General features: G+C 42.9%; 1 protein-coding gene and 1 long non-coding RNA gene across 4 annotated transcripts in view; one reads left to right on the top strand and one right to left on the bottom strand.

Moving 5' to 3' along the window:
* LOC119005766 overlaps window positions 1-18,398 on the bottom strand; it is a 175,962-nt gene that overhangs the window by 42,222 nt on the left and 115,342 nt on the right. The window contains exons 6-7 of one of the 3 annotated variants that reach the window (XR_005070572.1): window positions 16,788-16,956; window positions 15,535-15,661 (exon numbers count right to left, since the gene is read on the bottom strand). This is a non-coding gene — a long non-coding RNA (uncharacterized LOC119005766). Of the gene's footprint in view, window positions 1-15,534; window positions 15,662-16,787; window positions 16,957-18,398 lie in introns of those variants that run through there. The other 2 variants (XR_005070573.1, XR_005070569.1) reach the window with 2 other exon arrangements.
* LOC119005765 (transcriptional repressor scratch 1-like) lies at window positions 6,045-17,301 on the top strand. Its single transcript, XM_037073676.1, has 2 exons — window positions 6,045-7,029; window positions 12,851-17,301. Exons 1-2 carry the CDS (start codon window positions 6,915-6,917, stop codon window positions 13,576-13,578), a joined length of 843 nt encoding a protein of 280 aa, XP_036929571.1. The 5' UTR covers window positions 6,045-6,914; the 3' UTR covers window positions 13,579-17,301.

Here is an 18,398-nt window from a genome sequence, read left to right as displayed (position 1 = left end):
ACACACACACACACACAAACGGGCGCGCGCACGCACACACAGGTGCAAAAAGGGCACATGAACATATCCTCACAAAGTAAAACATAACATTCAACAATTTCACTTAAAAAAAAGAACAAAATTCCCATGTTTGCCTCAAAGCGATTCGTGATCTGCACAGCATACAACACGCTTTTGGTATGTAAAAACTCTTTAATCTGAAAAAATATGACAGTGTCCTCAAAAAGAGCAACAGAGGAGGAATCCCCCTTCAAGTATCAGCCATATCCCTCATGTGATTCAATCCTTAGTTGAATAAAAACATCATTTTCAAAGGTTATATGATTTATTTTGCATTTTGTTCACTGAATCGTCCTTTAAATATCTTCAAGCGCTGCAGGAAGTTGTAATGTCCTCAGTTCAATGCAACCTTATTAATCTCTGCATAGGCAGTTCTAGGCACCAGCCTGCAACCCCAGAGGTCCATGTATTTATCTTTAGATTAAATTAAATATATCTGGCAACCATTTTAACAATATACAGTTGTACAGTCAAATTATGAAGTGTGGCTCTAAGAGCTCAGTTTGATGATGATGGACAAAGCCGTCTTTTGCTTTAATCTTTAAAATATTGGGCAAAACTATAACATAAATGTGTAGTATATAATTACTTATTATTATGGTATAAACAGTTGCAGCAAAAAAGCGAAATGCCTGTATCAGAATATGTTGCCTGTACTTTCAAACCACTCATTAAAAAACTGATCAGACTGAATAGTACTGCACCCTTGGCAAACCTTATTTGACTATTTATTTTTGGGGCGAGACTTGCTCACATGGCCTTCTGACGAAATAAAAAAATCTCCCGTTTGCCCCCAAAAATAAAGCGAGGTGATGTTAGCGAAGTGCGAGGATGACACCGACGAGAGAGAACACCCAGAGCTTTTCCACTTTCGCCTGCAGTTCACACTCATGTGTGCAGTGGTGAAAAGTTGCCCCTTCCATCTTTAGAAATCACCCTCACATCCTCAACCTGAGAGAGTGACTCGCTGGCACCTGTTCCCTTCTGGGGTTGGAACAAACTGACAGCGGTTAAGAAACATTTACAGTTGAATCACTGTCAGAACATCCAATATGAATAATGCATGGGTGGAGATCTGTGTTGAGTACTTTAGGTACTTTAATTACATGTTATCATGTTTTGTCAGTGTGTATGAATTAATCAGACAGATGTCCGATGTATGACAGAAGACGGAATAGCCAGTTTGAAATGACTTCTATGTGTAACACTTGCATAAGAAGCAACTGAACTGTGGCGATTCTAGAGCCTGTTGGGGCACAGGGAAAAATTTCCCAGGGGGCCCCTCCGACCTGCGGATGTTTTAAAGGAGACCTATCATGTTTTTTTTTTCTTTTTTGCCTTTCCTTCTGTTTATTAAATAGGTTCTTGTGTAAGGATGTGTGAGGATGTAAAGATGTAAGATGTAAGATGTAAAAGATCTTGAAAGTTAAAAAGCCAAAGGTAGCTCCTCTCTCCCATACAAAACACTGCCCCTGAAACGCCTCGTCATTATTCTTGCCTTTAATCCTGTGACTTCTTGACATCACACTATGTCACCATGTCACACATTTCACTAATTTATGCCTATATTCATTGGAATAAAGCTAACTGAATGATGGAAACACAACAGAGCTGACTGAAGACGCAGTGAAAGGCGCTGGCTCAGGCGTGTGTGAGCTGACCAATCAGAGCAGACTGGGTGTTCAGGAGGGAGGCCCTTAAAGAGACCGAAGCTAAAACAGAGCATTTTAGAATAAGGGGGGATACAGAGCTGCAGTCTGGACAGTGTGAGGAAAAGGGATGTGTTTTTTGAACATGAAGTTTGTAAACTTATTTCTAGCAGTGACCAAAAATAAAATTATGCACCTGAAAGTGAGCATGAGATGTCTAACTTAAACAATCTCACACAATGAATTTTTTTTTTTTTTAATTTCTCATGTTCATACATTGGTAGAAATTTTTAAATAAAAACAATATGAATCAAAAACAACAACTACAATGTTGGCACATTGTCAATAACTCACATTATAAGGCCAGTGATCATCATCACATTCATTTAAGGCAGCAGCGGTGCACCGTGAAGAGGGTTTCAAGCTGTTAATGCAAAATGTAATCACATGAGTGGCCATCAGGGACCCGTTCCCCCAAATTCTTTAAGGGACCTGAAATGTGTTCATACTGAAGCTTCCCCACTTTATATGTCATAATTAAATAAACATATAACATTTATGTGTCTGCCTTAAGTTCATTAATCAGAATAAGCTATTTAATTAGTTCACCTCGACTCAACACGATTGCATTGAATGTGACACTTTATTGAAGTTATGTAACAGAAGAAGACTGACATGTAATTAAAATACCTAAAGTCACAGTTTTGACCATATTTATATACCTATATATGACTGTGTAAGCCTGTGTGTGTGTGTGTGTGTTTGTGTACTGAGACCCGTCTGCATGTATGAAGGTTGCGTCAAGTCTGTGTGTGCATGTTTGTTTCTCTGAGCACTGTGTGTGTGAGTGTATGTGTGTGTGTTTGTGTGTGTGTGTTCACGCGGCCTCTAATGACGATGAAATACGTTGCTAATGTTGTAGGTTATTTGTTTCGACTGTCAGTTGTTGTAGAGGCGCTGGTGTTTGCATGATGTGGGCGCGTGCGTGCGTTAAGCCAGTTGTGCGCGAGTGCATGTGTGTGTTTAATTGGACCTCCCTGAGCCAGTCTCCAGGTGACGGAACTCATCTGCTCTTCCCCTGATTAAGGACAACAGATGGACTGGTATCACAACACTACACCACACACACACACACACGCGCGCGCACACAGAATACTTCTACAGTCATGAGTCATCATCAAACACGCTGAACACAAACATACTGTACAAGTCATGTAATCAATACTTCACACACAGAGTGGAGATATATCTGGAGCTACAGCACAGATCCATGCATCAAGCTCTAATGACGCCGAGGCCTCAGTCTTCATCATCACCGCCCATCTCATCATCACCATCAGCTACCAACTTCTGTATCCTTCTCCACGCTGCCTGTCTTACACAGCATCTCTTCTGCCCAGATCTCACAAGCTAATCTATTTAACCAGCAAAACTCAATTCGATTTTTAAAAGTTTCAACCTAAATGCTCTGTTTTTCCTGTCGTGAAAGTGAGTCATATTTGACAGTGACGTAACTTTTCTAAATATTCAACGTGCGTGATATTTAATTCATGGATACTCAGGCTCGTTGGCTCACAGGCAGACTCGAACACACACTGACAAACTCTGAATAAAGTATCTTTGAAGCACATTACCTTTACTGTAATATCACTGTAAGCACAAGATAGAAGGACAAAGAGAAGGAAGGAATGAAGTGAAAGAAATATTTTCTTTGGTAACACCTTATAATGACCATCATCAACAAATGTCACATTTAAAGTTAATTCCTTGCTATGTTAATAGTCATGTTACAGTACTCATGTGTTCTGCAAACCACAGACACGTCCACGGTTCACATTTGCACCAAATGTGGTATATCACACATTACACTCCTATTAGCTTTATTTTCAGACTGGGAGGTGGAGGGGTCGTCCACGAGGCTGCCAAGTTGAGCGTCCACATGCTCGAATCTCTGGGGACTTTCCCAGCTGTTTTTGTGATGACCAACACATGTGAGGCCATTTTAAGCCGGGCCGTGATGCGTTCCTAACCCTTAACCAGTGGTTTTGATCCCAAAATCTAAGTGGAGCATGAGCACGCCGTTGTGATGAGAGAGAAAAAGGAAAATTTAACATAAAGAAACTTCCAGTCTTGTCTGTGGTTTGCAGGAATATACTTAGCTGGCATATATTCTTCTGATTGGGTTGAAAAAAGTAGTTCATGCAGCATTTTATTGTTTGTTAAGAGTAAAATAACTATTAACTCAAGTGTAACTCAGAGGTAAAGCATGGACTCATTTGAATAATTAAAGGTATCATATGTAGTTATTTATTTGCATTGAGATTTCCCTGACATTGATTGAATGACGTTTGTAATCGTCTTATTTTACAAAGACCCCGAGTCATTATCTAAGCACAGGTCTCAAGTATCGACTCAAAGGATTGAAGATACACTTCTGGAGCTCCACAGTAGTAGTCTCATAACAAACTGAAGGAGATGGGGACTTGTGTTTAAACACATTTTTTTAAAAAGCCTCTTAGAGCACATTCAGCATCATTTACGGAAGCCTGGAGACCCCAAACTGATTTGAAATGACGTTTATTTACCCCCTTTAAAAAGCTGAAACCTTCACTAAACCTGCTGTCTTTCCATCCACACGGGGCGGAGGAGATAACCACTGAGTTCTCATTTTTAGATTGAACTAACAAGTCTGCAACAACGCACCCTATTAGCTCCAGTAAACTCTCTAACGCCAGAGCTGATAGGACAGACTCTCCCATCGCTGCGAGTGCTTGATATTTTTCTCGATTTATCTCTGAGCCATCCTCTGAACTTCCTCTAACCTTTAACAGATGTTCGGCAACTTTCAGCCCATAAACACGAGTCGTGTGTGTGTCCAACACCTGCCTCATTAAAGCGCAGCAACGTTTTCTCCATCTCACTAAGACACATTCTCGGTAATCTACACACCCTGGGACTAATTAAATCATATTTATACACTGTCATTACGGGTCTCAGACTGATAAAGTGTGCTCCCTCAGATTATAAAGCACTTAAAACCTGCCAGTATTCATTTTTTAAAGTCCCAGTCTGTAGTTTATGTAAATGTCAAACTTGACAACAAGCTTTCAGATGGTTTTAGCTTTAAATTAAATCACTAGAATACTTTAATCAAACGTGTCATTCTTCCTGAATTATGGCTTCTTTTTAACATTTTTATTAAAGTGACATTATTAAACTTGGGGACTGAGGGGGGAAAGTGAGGCTACATGAGCAGAGATGATTCATTAATAACTCGAATTATCTTTGTTGTCGTTACATAATATGGACGCGGAGCAGAGGCGATTCCTCGGATCTTGCAGTAAAACTTGTCAATGAACCCAGTGTGACCCCGGAGCAGATATTAACTCTGCTCTCATATTAATCCTGCAGTCACTGTAAAACACTCCATTTGGTCTACATCCATTTGCCTTCAGGGCCACATTAATGATAATTACCAGGCTCTCAGCATGCTAGTTAATATTCCCACATATAATCTATGTCATCGCAGAAAAAAAAAAAATGCTTAGCAGGTGATAAAAGAAGAGGAACACCCCCCAAAACAAAGTAGTGCAAGGACTCCACACAGAAAGCGCAGCACAATGGGACAATATTAAAAAATCACAGCTGAATCACATCGATGAGTGCTTTTTAAAAAAAATAAATATAACAATTCTTATCTCCCCAAAAACATGGCGACACACACACACACACACACACACACACACACACTCTCGAAAAATTAAGTGTGTGTGTGTGTGTGTGTGTTTGGGGGGGGGGTTAGTGAGAAGGAGAATGAAAGACAGAGAAAGAAAAAGAGAGTGGGGGGGTGATAACAGCTTCAATAAATCATCCGGGCCAGTCGCCGCTCCCCAGGGATGTGGGATGGATTAAATTAAGCACTCCCTCTACCCCTCTGTCTATCCATCCCTCCATCCTCTCCCTCTTTCCCTCTGTGTCTCTCTCTGCCTCCCCTTTCCTCTCTTTACCTTTCTCTATCTCTCTTCTCCTTACCTCTTCCTCCTCTCTCTCCCCATCCTCTCTCTCTCTCTCTCCCTCCTCTCTCTCTCTTCTCCTTACCTCTTCCTCCTCTCTCTCCCCATCCTCTCTCTCTCTCTCTCCCTCCTCTCTCTCTCTCCCCATCCTCTCTCTCTCTCTCTCTCGCTCCCTCCTCTCTCTCTCTCCCCTCTCTCTCTCTCTCCTCATCCTCTCTCTCTCTCTCTCTCTCTCTCTCTCTCTCTCTCCCTCCTCTCTCTCTCTCAGCCCCCCCCCCCCCTCACTGCGCCGTATAAATGCCAACAGCTGATCGCGAGACGGCACACTCACGGGAACAGCTCGCGGAAGCTGCAGAAAGAGAGACCGAGGGGGAGAGCGAGAGAAGAGCGAGGGACAGAGAGAGAGAGAGAGAGAGAGAGAGAGAGAGAGAGAGAGAGAGAGAGAGAGAGAGAGAGAGAGAGAGAGAGAGAGAGAGAGAAGGAGGGGATGCTGTTGATCCTTCCGGCCGCAGGCGGGAGTCTTACAGTGATTTCTTTTTTATAACCGACCCGAGTAAGTCGTCATCACCGGGAATTAAGGACTATTTCTGCGGCAGAGGGGAGGACGAGGTGTCCGACGCTTCTTCTTCCAAAAGCTTCCAAAAATCCGTTTTTTTTGTTCCCTTCTTATTTTCTTCGCATCCCTCCTCTTCCTCTTCCTCCTCCTCCTCCTCTATCTCTTCCTCCTCTTCTTTTAAAGAGGCCCGTGAGCCGCGGCGCGCTGCAGGGTGCCCTCCACCTCCTCTTCCTCCTCCTCTGGGTCTTTCGGACAGAGACCCCGAGGCTGCCCCCGCGGAGGGAGCTGTCCGGTGCTGAAGTTGCATTTCTCGCCTTTTTTCTTCTTCTTCCTTCTTTTTCCCCCTCTTTTTTTGTTTGCACGAGGACTAAAGCGGTCAGAGAAATAACCAATAAGTCAACTATTTCACCGGATCGATTCCCAGCAGCTCGCGCTCTCTTCCCTCCTTCCTTCCTTCCTTCCATCCTTTCCTCCAACACCTTATAGACAATCTTCCTCCTGCTTCGCCCGGACGAGTCACCACGCTGGCCAGGCCGTCGGCGCTCGGCTGTGTTTGTGAGTGTGTGTCGTTGTGTTTGTGACAGTGTGTGTGTGTGTGTGTGTGTGTGTGTGTGTGTGTGTCTGTGTCGCACCACCATGCCGAGGTCTTTCTTGGTAAAAAAGGTGAAATTGGATGATTTCACCGCCGGGGCGGACCTGGAGACCGCCTACCGGCACAGGACGGACCTCAGCCTGCGGCTCCATGACAAAGGTAGGTCAGGCTGCCCACACAGTCACACACAGCCGGCGAGCATTAACAGGTGTCTCAGATACAAGTCGCTCTGACTGAGGAGGAGGAGGAGGAGGAGGAGGAGGAGGAGGATGTGACAGGCAGGCTTCCAAAATAAGGCTACATGTGTGTGAGGAAGAGGTGGATTTACCTGGTGTGTCCTGGAGGGATTCCCTCACTCTGTTTTTAAAATCCAATCGCAACGAAAAGACAACATCCCATAATATGTCTACGGCGTTGGGTACCTGTGGGCTGACGTGGCTGTCCTCCAGGCAGATAAGAAGCCTGTAATCATTGATTACAGTTATCACACAGTTATTACCTTCCTGATGGGGAGTGAAAGGCATCAGAGAGCGATGGACGCGGTGAAACACTGATGAACTGCGGGGCTCAGTAGCCACACACACACACACACACACACACACACACACACACACACACACACACACACACACACACACACACACACACACACACACACACCCTGCTATCGGACCAGGCAGTCCAACGGCTCGTTCACCGGGAGCCGGAGCAGGCTGGGCTTTTTTCCTTTTTTTTGTTCTAAGCGTTAGGAGTTGAGTTGTTACAGGAGCGGAAAGGTCACTTGAGAAATCAACTAAATCCAGCGCGTCCCATGTTTCATCGATTCCGGCTCAGAGTCAGCGGGGACTTTTTTTCCCCCCCAGGCAGGCTAAGTAGGGTTAAAAGAGATAAAGAGAGGACGGCGCTTATTAATATCTGGTCCACTTTCACTGGGAATGGTGGATAACAGAGATAAAGATCAGTCTCAGTCTTTAAAGGAGCACTGCGCAGTTTTAATCAGAGGAGAGAGCTCTTCAGTGACTGATTGTTCTGACGCCTAAACACACAAAATAAACAGGCTTGACTGAACGAACAAACTGACCTTAAAGACCAACACAATTTCCTACTGTTTTGCTTTGTTTATAAGTGGCGGACCCTGCCACCTTTTCTAGCTTCAAACACTGTTCTGGGGGACCTTATTGTCCTCTGGGAACAGCTTGTTTGTATTTGTGAGTTTGTGTTATTTCCGCATTAATATTGTATATTTTACAATTCTGAGTTTAGATTTCTTCCCCTAAACTACACAGTGCCCCTTTAAATAGCACATATACTTGCTTTATAGTCAAAAAAATAAAAAATAAAAATAAATAAAAAGACATGACAATCTAAATGCCTGAAACATGGGACCTTTAAAACATCTGAAATGTGGAAATTCTTGTTCATGACACCTAAAGTTGCCATTTGCAATACTCTCTAATTCTCCTACAGGTGCAGGACACATAAGAGCTTCATCGTATTCTATACAATGAATCATCTGACCTAAAAGTGTTTTCCTGTTTAGTCTACTTAAAATAAGCCACGTATCTTACATGTTCCCGGTGCTCCATCTCCAGTTACGTCTTGTGCTGTTTTTTTGCAGCGTTGGCAGATTTTTTTTTTTGCAGGATGAAATAAATGCGTTGGTGCTCTTTGTGCGGCTGCAACAGCTGCCACGCGCCCGCTTTCGTCACAACGTCACAAAAAAAAAAAAAAAAAACACCCCTCAAAAACACAGACGGGCCCGACTGCTCTTATCTCACTCTACAGGCGCAGACGAACTGTTGAACGCGAGTCAATGCAACAGATTCTGAATCAAAGTCACATCCCTGCACCTGGGGATTCAGCATGTTGGACTGTTTTGGTGACATTACTGAATATAGAGACTACTTTATGATATTATTTCTAAATCCACTCTTGAGGCCTGACAGTGCTTTGTTGCAGCTGTCCCGAGGACAGCGTGATTCATGCCTTTGTGCTCCTCGGAAGCTGTGAACTTCCTCGCACCCCCTCCGACTGTGTGCGTCACATTTTACACCAAACAGCCCAGGGATGCCATCGCCATGTAAATGGAGCCACAGCACAGCCTCTTCCTTCCACCCCATTGTCACTGACACGCTGTTGCACATCAACATGTGTATCCCGTGCACCGTCTCGACTGCCCCCCCTCCCTGCGCTCGTAAAGCAAAAAAAAAAAAAAGCTGTCAGGGGCGTATTTATAATGTCGAGGTTAACAAGCCCCCCCTGCTCGGCTTGACACGCGATCTGCCGCCTCAGCAGCAACGCGTCCCGGCAACCTTTTGTCTCCATCCCTAACATCCGATGGTAACTGCTTCATGCGGCTTCCACGTACAGCGCAGCACACGCTCTAACCCGCAACAACTCTCTGCTTTTGGAATAATTCATATCCCACCCATGTCCCGTGCGTTGCGTGTGATGGGAGTGTGCGTTCAAATGGGACGCAGCTGCAGATAACGCACTCGCTGGTATCGTGTGTAGGCAGATATGTGGTGTCACATTGAGCTTGTTGAAATCCTCTGACAGACTGGGTGAATAACAGCGTGTAGAAAACAGTTACATCCTGCATTTGTTCACCTCCACGCTACATGATGATTGCATTAGTGATGATGAGATGTCTTTAATTATGTACAGTTTCCCTATTATGAACTTGTTCAGCTGACAAGCTTGAAAATATCCAAGAAAGTGAAGTTTTCAATCTTGGTATGTTGTAGAAAAGCTCTTTTCCCTTGTGCATCTGTGGATAGTATGTTGTAGTTTGGTCAAGTCAGTGTTGGTGTAACTTCGAAACAAATGAGGGGAAGGACTGAAGCACTGGGTGTTTATGTTTAATATGGAGAAAAGTCTATTAAGTCTATTAACTTATCAACAGTGCTGTAAAGAATAGTCCAAATCAATAGTCGTACTGGTGTAAAAGTAAGGATATCATGTTAAAATGTCCCCCATATGAACAGTGCTAAAGTAAAAGTCTAGTGAATTAAACATATCTTTACATGTATCGGACCAAATATACAGTATTTTTCCAATTCGGAATCAGTCTTTTGCTCTGTTTTGGATCCGATTGCCAAAGTAACGGTGCACTATGTAGTTTTGGGGAAGACATTTCAATGATTGTATGCCTTAACAAAATAAATCAACGCACTCTTTTTGTTTTCATGACTGAATGAACTGGATAAACAAACTGACCTTAAAGGACAAGCACAGTTTCATAATGTTTAACTTTGTTTTTATGTGGCGGACCCTGCCACCTTTCTCACTTCACAGTGTTCTGGAGACCTTATTTTCCCTGACAGCTTGTTAATAGCATGCATTCATTTTGTAAATAGTAAAATTATGAGTTCTTATTTATTCTCCAAAACGACACAGAGCCCCTTTAATCTAAAAATGTGCTTTGGCTATAATGCAGCATGCAGTCTGCAACGTAACATATACATGTAGCAGAGTGAAAGTATAAAGTAGCAGAAAATGGAGACACTCAAGTGAAGTACAACTACCTAAAAAATATACTTGACTCAGTACTCGAGTAAATGTACTTAGTTAGATTCCATCAATGCTCATCAATTGCATTCAGTCAAACCATTGTATCAAACCTATTCTGTAACACTGATAATAGATTCAAAGACAGAGGGCCACATTAAACTGACTGGTGTGTGTGTGTATGTGTTTGTATGTGTGTGTCTGTGTTGACACACTCCCAAACCATGATTCGACTGTTAGTGAACCAAATCTAAAGGTATTTCCTCGCGTGTGCGCTCCTACATATGTGCTGGTATGTATCTTTGTGCTGTGTTCATCATATGTCACCATGCAGCTCAACATGTAGTTTGTTATCATGCAGACACAGTCACATATTTACGGTGCTGCTGACAAACATGTGTCAAACTGGAAAGAATCAGTATTTTGTCTTTCCGTCTAAGGGGAGTGTTGGCATCATCCAACCTGCTCGTTTACTGTAAATCTATACTGCGAGTCTCAGTCACTGTATTTTGCCGTGCGAGCCTTCAGCCCCCTGATCTGTGAAAACCTCCCCTCACTGTTGACTGCTCTGATTGAGCCGGCACAGCAGCCTCTCAGCCTCTGTGCCAGCGACCTGCGCCGCACTGGATCTGTCCGCGGTGCTGATGCTCGTTTTCGCACTCTAAATCAGCTTTCTCAAGTTCAGGGTCAGCCAGTGTGCATTTATCTCTCCCAGAAGAAGTGTTTTAACTGCAACCTCTGAGAACTGGGTGAAATTATATTGCTGAATTATCTCTGGGCTAATACTGCAGGCTTTTTTTTTTTTTTCTTTTTTTCACACTCCACTGCCGGCGGCCACAGGTGCGCGGGAGGAGAGAGACAGATGTGACGTGTTGGAAAAAGGGACTTTCACACGTGTGAAAAGTTGTTAAAAGTAGTCACAGTCGGTTCTGCTTTCATGACGGTGAATTGAGAATCATCCAGCGTTTATGTGGGGTAAATGCAGGGGCTGGAACATAGCTGCTGCAGTGTTAATGCAGGCCAGAGACATATTGAAGGACTCTGGCTGTCACTGTATTCTGTGTCCTTTTATACCTGACAGGTGGCAGCTTAGAAGTGTTCTTATCAGCACATCTAGACTGAGAGGAAGTGCTCCTCTAAACAGCATATAACCACTGATGATCGCGGCATTTTCTGTTTGTATTGCCCTGTGTTGACATCTTTGATTTTCTGCTCCTTCACGTGAACTTCATGTCCAACCGCAGCACTCGGTTTAGCGGTGTTTGTCTACATACAACACAGTGACATGTCACAAATAAGTCAGTGGTTGAACGAAGCAGCTGTTTGGAGCGTTTATGTCGACAGGTCGTCTCTGCGTTTTGTGTCATACTGAATGTGCTCAAATGGGATGCAGAGGCAGAAAAAACACCACACAGCTAGATACAACGTGCTGTATATCAGTGTGTAAACAACGCTGAGTAGGCACTTATTTAATTACCCCCGACCCAGACTGTGTAATGCTGGTCAGTATGCTGAATATTTGTCCTTACTGACTCTTTGAAGAAGGATAGGCTTGAGAAAAGAGGACTATCTGATTTCACTTCCTGTCCTGCTGTCTGCTGCAGTCTGATGGCGTTTCTCTGCTGTCTCTCTTTAAGACAGACATGTGCAGTTCTTTCTATCATATAAACACAAAGCATGGGTCTCTCCTGTGATGTCGTGTGCCCCTCTGTGCCTCTTGGGATAATTTTAATACAGCACATTTTATATTGTTGTAAGCAGAGCTGCACAATTAATTGAAATATTCAGATATGGCCAAGTGACCATAAGATATATTTTTTTTGATAAAAGTAATATGTGCGAGAGAACATTATAGTGAAGTCCTGTAGAGCTGCAGAGATGCTCTGTCCTAGTAATCTTATTCTCCAGATCTAAGAAAACATGTTACTAGGAGGTAATAATACAAACTCCGAAATACTGTTTTTTTTTCCATAACTGAACAAGCTGTTCTCAGAGGACAGTAAGGTCCACAGAACACTGTTTGAAGATGGAAACGTGGCAGGGTCTGCCACATGTAAACAAAGTCAATCAGTATGAAACTGTGTTGTCCTTAAAGGTCAGTTTGTTTGTTTAGTCATGGAAATAAAGAGAGTTTGTTTATTAAGTTTGTTTAAGCATAAAACATCAGTCAATGAAGATTTTTCTCTTCTCATTAAAATGTCTTCCCCAAAACTTCATAGTGCACCTTTAACAGTTTTCAGAGAATGAAAAATGTGATACACAAATGAACATTCACATTGATTGTGAATCGCACCATACTCACAATGCCCATCAAAACAAACAGAATATGGTCTTTTTCTTTACTAAACTGTGCAGCCTTTGGTATGAGTATCTTGGCTACATGTATGTATCTCCCACACCAGGCTTCAGTGTGAGACCATTTTTATCAGAACTTCTTAAACCTAACCTTGTTTTCTTTCTTCCATGTCAGCTGGTTACATCAGTGACTACATCAGCCCTGTTGTGTACGACGCCGAGAGTGACAGCGGGATCAAGGTGCCCTCCCCTGACCCCCTCTACGATGGCATCCACAGTGACTACGGGGCACCTGACTCGGAGTCCCCCGACAGCCCTGGCTCAGAAATCACCGATGGCTACATCAACGGAGATGCGGCGGTGAGCGAGGGCTACACAGTCGATGCCTTCTTCATCACGGACGGCCGCTCAAGGAGGAAAGCTATAAGCAGTCCCCGGACCATCCAGAGGCACACCTGCAACGAGTGCGGCAAAACCTACGCCACGTCTTCCAACCTGAGCCGGCACAAACAGACACACCGCTCGCTGGACAGCAAGCTGGCAAAGAAATGTCCGACCTGCGGGAAGGTGTACGTGTCCATGCCCGCCATGGCCATGCACCTGCTCACTCACGACCTCAAGCACAAGTGTGACGTGTGCGGGAAGGCGTTCAGTCGGCCCTGGCTCTTGCAGGGCCACATGCGCTCTCACACGGGCGAGAAGCCGTTCGGATGCGCCCACTGCGGCAAGGCCTTCGCCGACCGCTCGAACCTGCGCGCGCACATGCAGACCCACTCGGCCTTCAAACACTTCAAGTGTAAACGCTGCAACAAGACCTTCGCGCTCAAGAGTTACCTGAACAAGCACTACGAGTCAGCCTGCTTCAAAGGCCCCTTCTCCCCTCTAGGTCCCCTAGATGCATGACCCCCCTGCACAGATGAAACAACGGACACAACTGCAGACATGAATTACCATTATCCTTACAAAATGAACTGCAGACACAAACAATCTATTTTTGGTCAGAATATGACCTTGCTTTCCCTCCTCCCTCACTCCTCTTCCCCCCCCGGCGCCTCGCTTTCCCTCGGAGCCTATTCACGACGATGAAGATGATGAAGATAGCACAATTTTTCTCTCCTTGAGATTTTGCCCACTTAAGGATTTAACTGATCTACGCATGCACTTCCTCAACGAAAAAAAACAAAAACAAAACAAACTCCTCTTCCTCTGTCTATTCTGGACAGAGACAATAATACTAACATGGCTTCCCTCTGGCATCTAGATACAGTACGGCACCATATATTTTGGGACACCACTGATGGTGGTGATGATGACGACAAAGACAATTGTAAGCCTCCAGCTACTGAGTTCCTCCCTGCACTGAAAGGCAGTGAAAGAGTTTCTTCCGTCTGATTTTGTTTTTTTGGGGGAATAATAGTAATAATAATATTAATATTAATGATAATAATAACGTTCTGCTGCACCAAGTGACCATATTCTCTCCACTAATGAGGTAAAAATACAATTTATTTATTTATGTATTTATGTATTTATTTATTATTTTACTTATTTATTTGAGCATTTTTTTCCTTTTTTATTTATTGTGTGTTTATACTTGATTTGATAACAATGAGGCGATGCCGTTAACCTATCGGTTGCACTTTCATTTCTGTATATGTACGTAGGATATTTGCCAACCTCTTTCTATCACTACAGGCCAAAGCATATGTCACTTTTTTTAAGTACTATTTTTTCCTATTATGTTGTTTACCTTTTTACTTATCAACGTTTTTGCATGCAAAAAAAATTTGAAAAAAAAAAAAAAAATGAAATCTATGCCAACATCATAAAAAGCTTATGATTTTTTGCCAAAATCCTATAGATAGAACCTGAGGGCAATATTTTTTCTCTTGGAGCCTCCGTAGGACTCTTTAAAAAGCAATAATCACCTAATGCATGGTATTTTATGATGAAGTTATGAAGTATTACCTACTACTGTATAGCAGTTTAAAAATCAGGTATGTTTTACTTCACCTATAGTCATAAACAGAAGAATACTAATATTACAGACATCAGGGAACATGCCAATGTAGTGTTAGAGTAACGAAAATAAAAGTCCTGTCTTTCCTCTCTTGTTATGCACTGCCTGCCTCTTAGTGAGTAGAACTAATGTAGGATGTAGGCTAGAGAGGCTGGGATCAGCTGCCTGCTGGGTGTGAGGCCTATTGTAGGGTAGCTCTAACACCGACCGACCTGTGCTAGGCTAACTCCAGCATGAAATAAGACTGCTGAGACTTAGCAGGAGAGGCTATTTTGGATTAGGCCTCCAAACATTTTACTCATATTGGATCACTGGCCATTCTTTGAGAGGTTCTGGGATGTTTAAAGATGAGTCGAGGAGACCTTTCATACATCACACAGCCAAATACTGTAACAACAGACCTTTTAATAGGCATAACAGACCTATCTTATTTTTGTACGACGGATAATAAGAGGTGAATACAGAAATCAGATTGGAAACTTTGTGCGATGAGACGTGCATCGATCCAACATGTTGGTCAGAACACAACTCTCGGTATACTTTCAGTAGTTTGGTGCATTGTTGAAGTTGGACCAAGGTCGGCTTTAAATGCAATGCATTATTCAACTACCCCTCCAGTGCACTTCCAAACCATAAAGCGTGCATTCTTAAACCACAGAAAAAAGCATGCACTTTAGCTGGGTGGTCCAATTGCAGCTTAACTTTCAGTCCAGAAGACGCATTAGTCTGAGTCCTGATTATTCTGCAGTAGGCCCCATTTAACCCTCCTGGGCCAAGCATAGGCTAACTCTATGAGTGATATACCTTCGAGGCAGGCTAACTCTAATCAAACCCCGACCCGTCGATGGTTCACCCTTTGATTTCGGTGGCCAATACCAGTGTTGCTGAACCCAGTTCTCTGCAGCTCAGAAACCTTTTCTGCAGATTCACAGAGCTTCCTGAGAGACAGACAGAGGACACACAGATCTGCGGAAAAAAACATGATGTGCTTATTTATATGCCATATGTATCCATTGTAACCTTGCATAGACACACTTGTGAGCACACAGTGCCTGCTGATGAGCCGATGGAGACACACAGATAATCGGAGTCTACAAGTACAAGTTTTCAACAATTGAAAGGAAGATGTGTTTAATATTCAGATGCGAATCTCTGTCAAAGGAAATTTTGATAATTGCAGCTTCCTCGGGCATGAGATTACTCAAACAGAGACAGGGTCGGCTGATATCTAACATCATTTAGGGTTAAAGGGACAAAAGTAGAGTCTGATATGTGAACCCATTACCTAATTTCATTCACATCTCAGAGATAAAGGTTTAGGACCTGAATGACGTCAAATCTGACAGCGTTCCGAAGTCAAAAAGTCAAAATGATGCAACAATGACAGTCTTGGAGGAGATGATACAATCTGTAATTCATTTACAGAGACGCTTTTTTTTCCCCTCCCAGAAAATGTCGCTCACAAGTCAATAAGAAAGAGGCAGTTCTTGTTGTGAGTGGAGCAAATCAGTATGTGAGTCAGCAAATTGCAGGTCTTATCTCTCCCCCTGATGTGTGAACTAGATTTGAGCTGCAATTATTTGAATCGTATTAGACGATTAGTCACAGAGCTTCAACTTGTTAGGGCTTAAATTTTTGTCTTTGTCTTTTTTTTATCTGTGATTTTTTTTTTTTTAAAGCCTCGGCCTGAAAAAACAGAGCTGATAAAAACGTTAAATGGAGTGCTTCACAACGCAAGGACTACACAAATACAAATTAAAAGCACAAGGATGGTGAGATGAGAGAGCACATATGCAAAGAAAAGAAAAAGCATCGCCTTCGTAATGTGTTTCTCGATTCCGGTCGGAGACATCGATCCCTGGTAGCGATATAAATAAGAATATGCTATTATCTCAACCACTGACTCCGGAGTGTTATTTCTCATTTCCATCTAAATGAGACCGAAAAAAAAAAGTAGTAACACAGTCCGTACCGTAGCAACTGATCACAGTGTGACGGGTATAAAAGTTGCTGAGGGAAACCACTGAGAGGATCTCTGGCTGCGGCTGTGGTTTACGTATCAAGAACTCTATCGCTGTGTATTAAAACTCACTGCGACTTTGCACTGGAGTCCGACTGTCTTCGGCGGGTTTTGAAGTCGTCGCGCCGCTGCTCAGTCGTTTTCAGAGGCAGAAAAGCCGAGTGTGTGCCGCCGTGTGCGTCTGTCTCTGGGTGAGCTCCTGGTCTGTTCTCTCTAAGCACTTCCATCTAGTCATCTCCACCTTAAAGAAAGTAGCACAATGAAACTAACTAGAATTCAGGTAGAGAAGAATTAAAAAAAACCTTGTACTAGCTTGACCTCTCTTCTTTTTTTGTATTTCCAAGTTAAAGAATGATGATAACCTAAATAATCGTTTATTGCAAGAGGGTTTGTAAAGAATCCTTTGGATTGAGACGTTTTTACTGCTGTATAGCGATATCTGACACACCTTATCTCAGGAGGTTTGGCTCTCTGCTGCAGAGAGAGGATCTCCTGGGGTTTTTTTTGAGCCAGAATTCAGACAATGTAAGCACAATGAACACAAAGCATTTTGTGGCACTTCATAATAAAGAATAATCTTAACCAATCAAGGCGGTTTGTGGTAGTTTTGTGTCTTGTCTTGTTTTAAAGATATAATGTGTAGGAATTCTGCATTGAAATGTCAAAAAAAAACAAAAAACAGTCAACCTTTGTTATATATTGTGTTGAGTTGTGTACTGCCATTATCCTAAATGCTACCCAGAGAAATCCATTAGTTTAGTCAAGGTAATGATGCCTTTAAGGTGGTCGCCCGTCGCTACTTCTCGAATAAGGAGGTCAGTGAACAAAACTAAACTTTAAAATGTTACCTCATCTGTGAACATTTGTGCCCGAGTCACATCAGATAGATTTTCATCAGCGATGGTTGTTGTTTAGTGGTGTTTACATCAACAGTGAAGCGAGTTTGAGAGCAGGAACGTTGGCATTTAATTTGCGTTACTCATCCAGTGTTTATCTGCCCCGCTTATTTTACTGTACATTAGCCATGAGCTAACATTAGCACGACAACGATTTTGTGTGTGTGTCTACATGATTAAATTCACGACAATGCTCTGTGAATTCGGCACTCACAGGAGACTCTGCAACTCTCACTTCTTTCCCCTCTCTTTTCTATGTGATGTTGCGTCAGTGAAGTAAATAACATTTCCCCTGCAGCTCTGTGGATTGCTGCTGCAGTCAGGTTGATAAACAGGAGTGAAGATGAATCCCAACAAGTTAAAAAAAGGCATCTCTGCACTCTCCCCCCTATTGGTAAAGGGTTCTGGATCAGATCAGAATCAGAAGTGACTCCAGGTGTCTATTCCTTCAGAGGGTCTGGCTCGAGTCCACCCAAACTCTGTAGTTGTTGTGAGTAGATGGGCAGTGAGTGGGATTTTTCTGAGGTGTCACGTCTTAAAAATGCTGGGGAACACTGCTCTAAGGTATAATAAAGTCTTCTGTTAATCTCATCAACGTAGGAAACAGGAACAGTATTGGACTGTAGCTGCTCTGTGCCTGAGTGGTGAGTAATGACTGTTTTTTTCACTCCTTTATAACTATTATGACCCTGGTAATTTCTTCTTTAAACATCTCTTAAAGCGATTCACAGTAGAGTACATTTACCTTTGAGTCAGAGGAGTGTTGGGTTAATTTACATAGAGGAAG

This window comes from Acanthopagrus latus, chromosome 17 (assembly GCF_904848185.1).
Source record: "Acanthopagrus latus isolate v.2019 chromosome 17, fAcaLat1.1, whole genome shotgun sequence".
Classification (NCBI taxonomy): domain Eukaryota; kingdom Metazoa; phylum Chordata; class Actinopteri; order Spariformes; family Sparidae; genus Acanthopagrus; species Acanthopagrus latus.
This window is presented reverse-complemented; position numbering and strand designations above follow the sequence as displayed.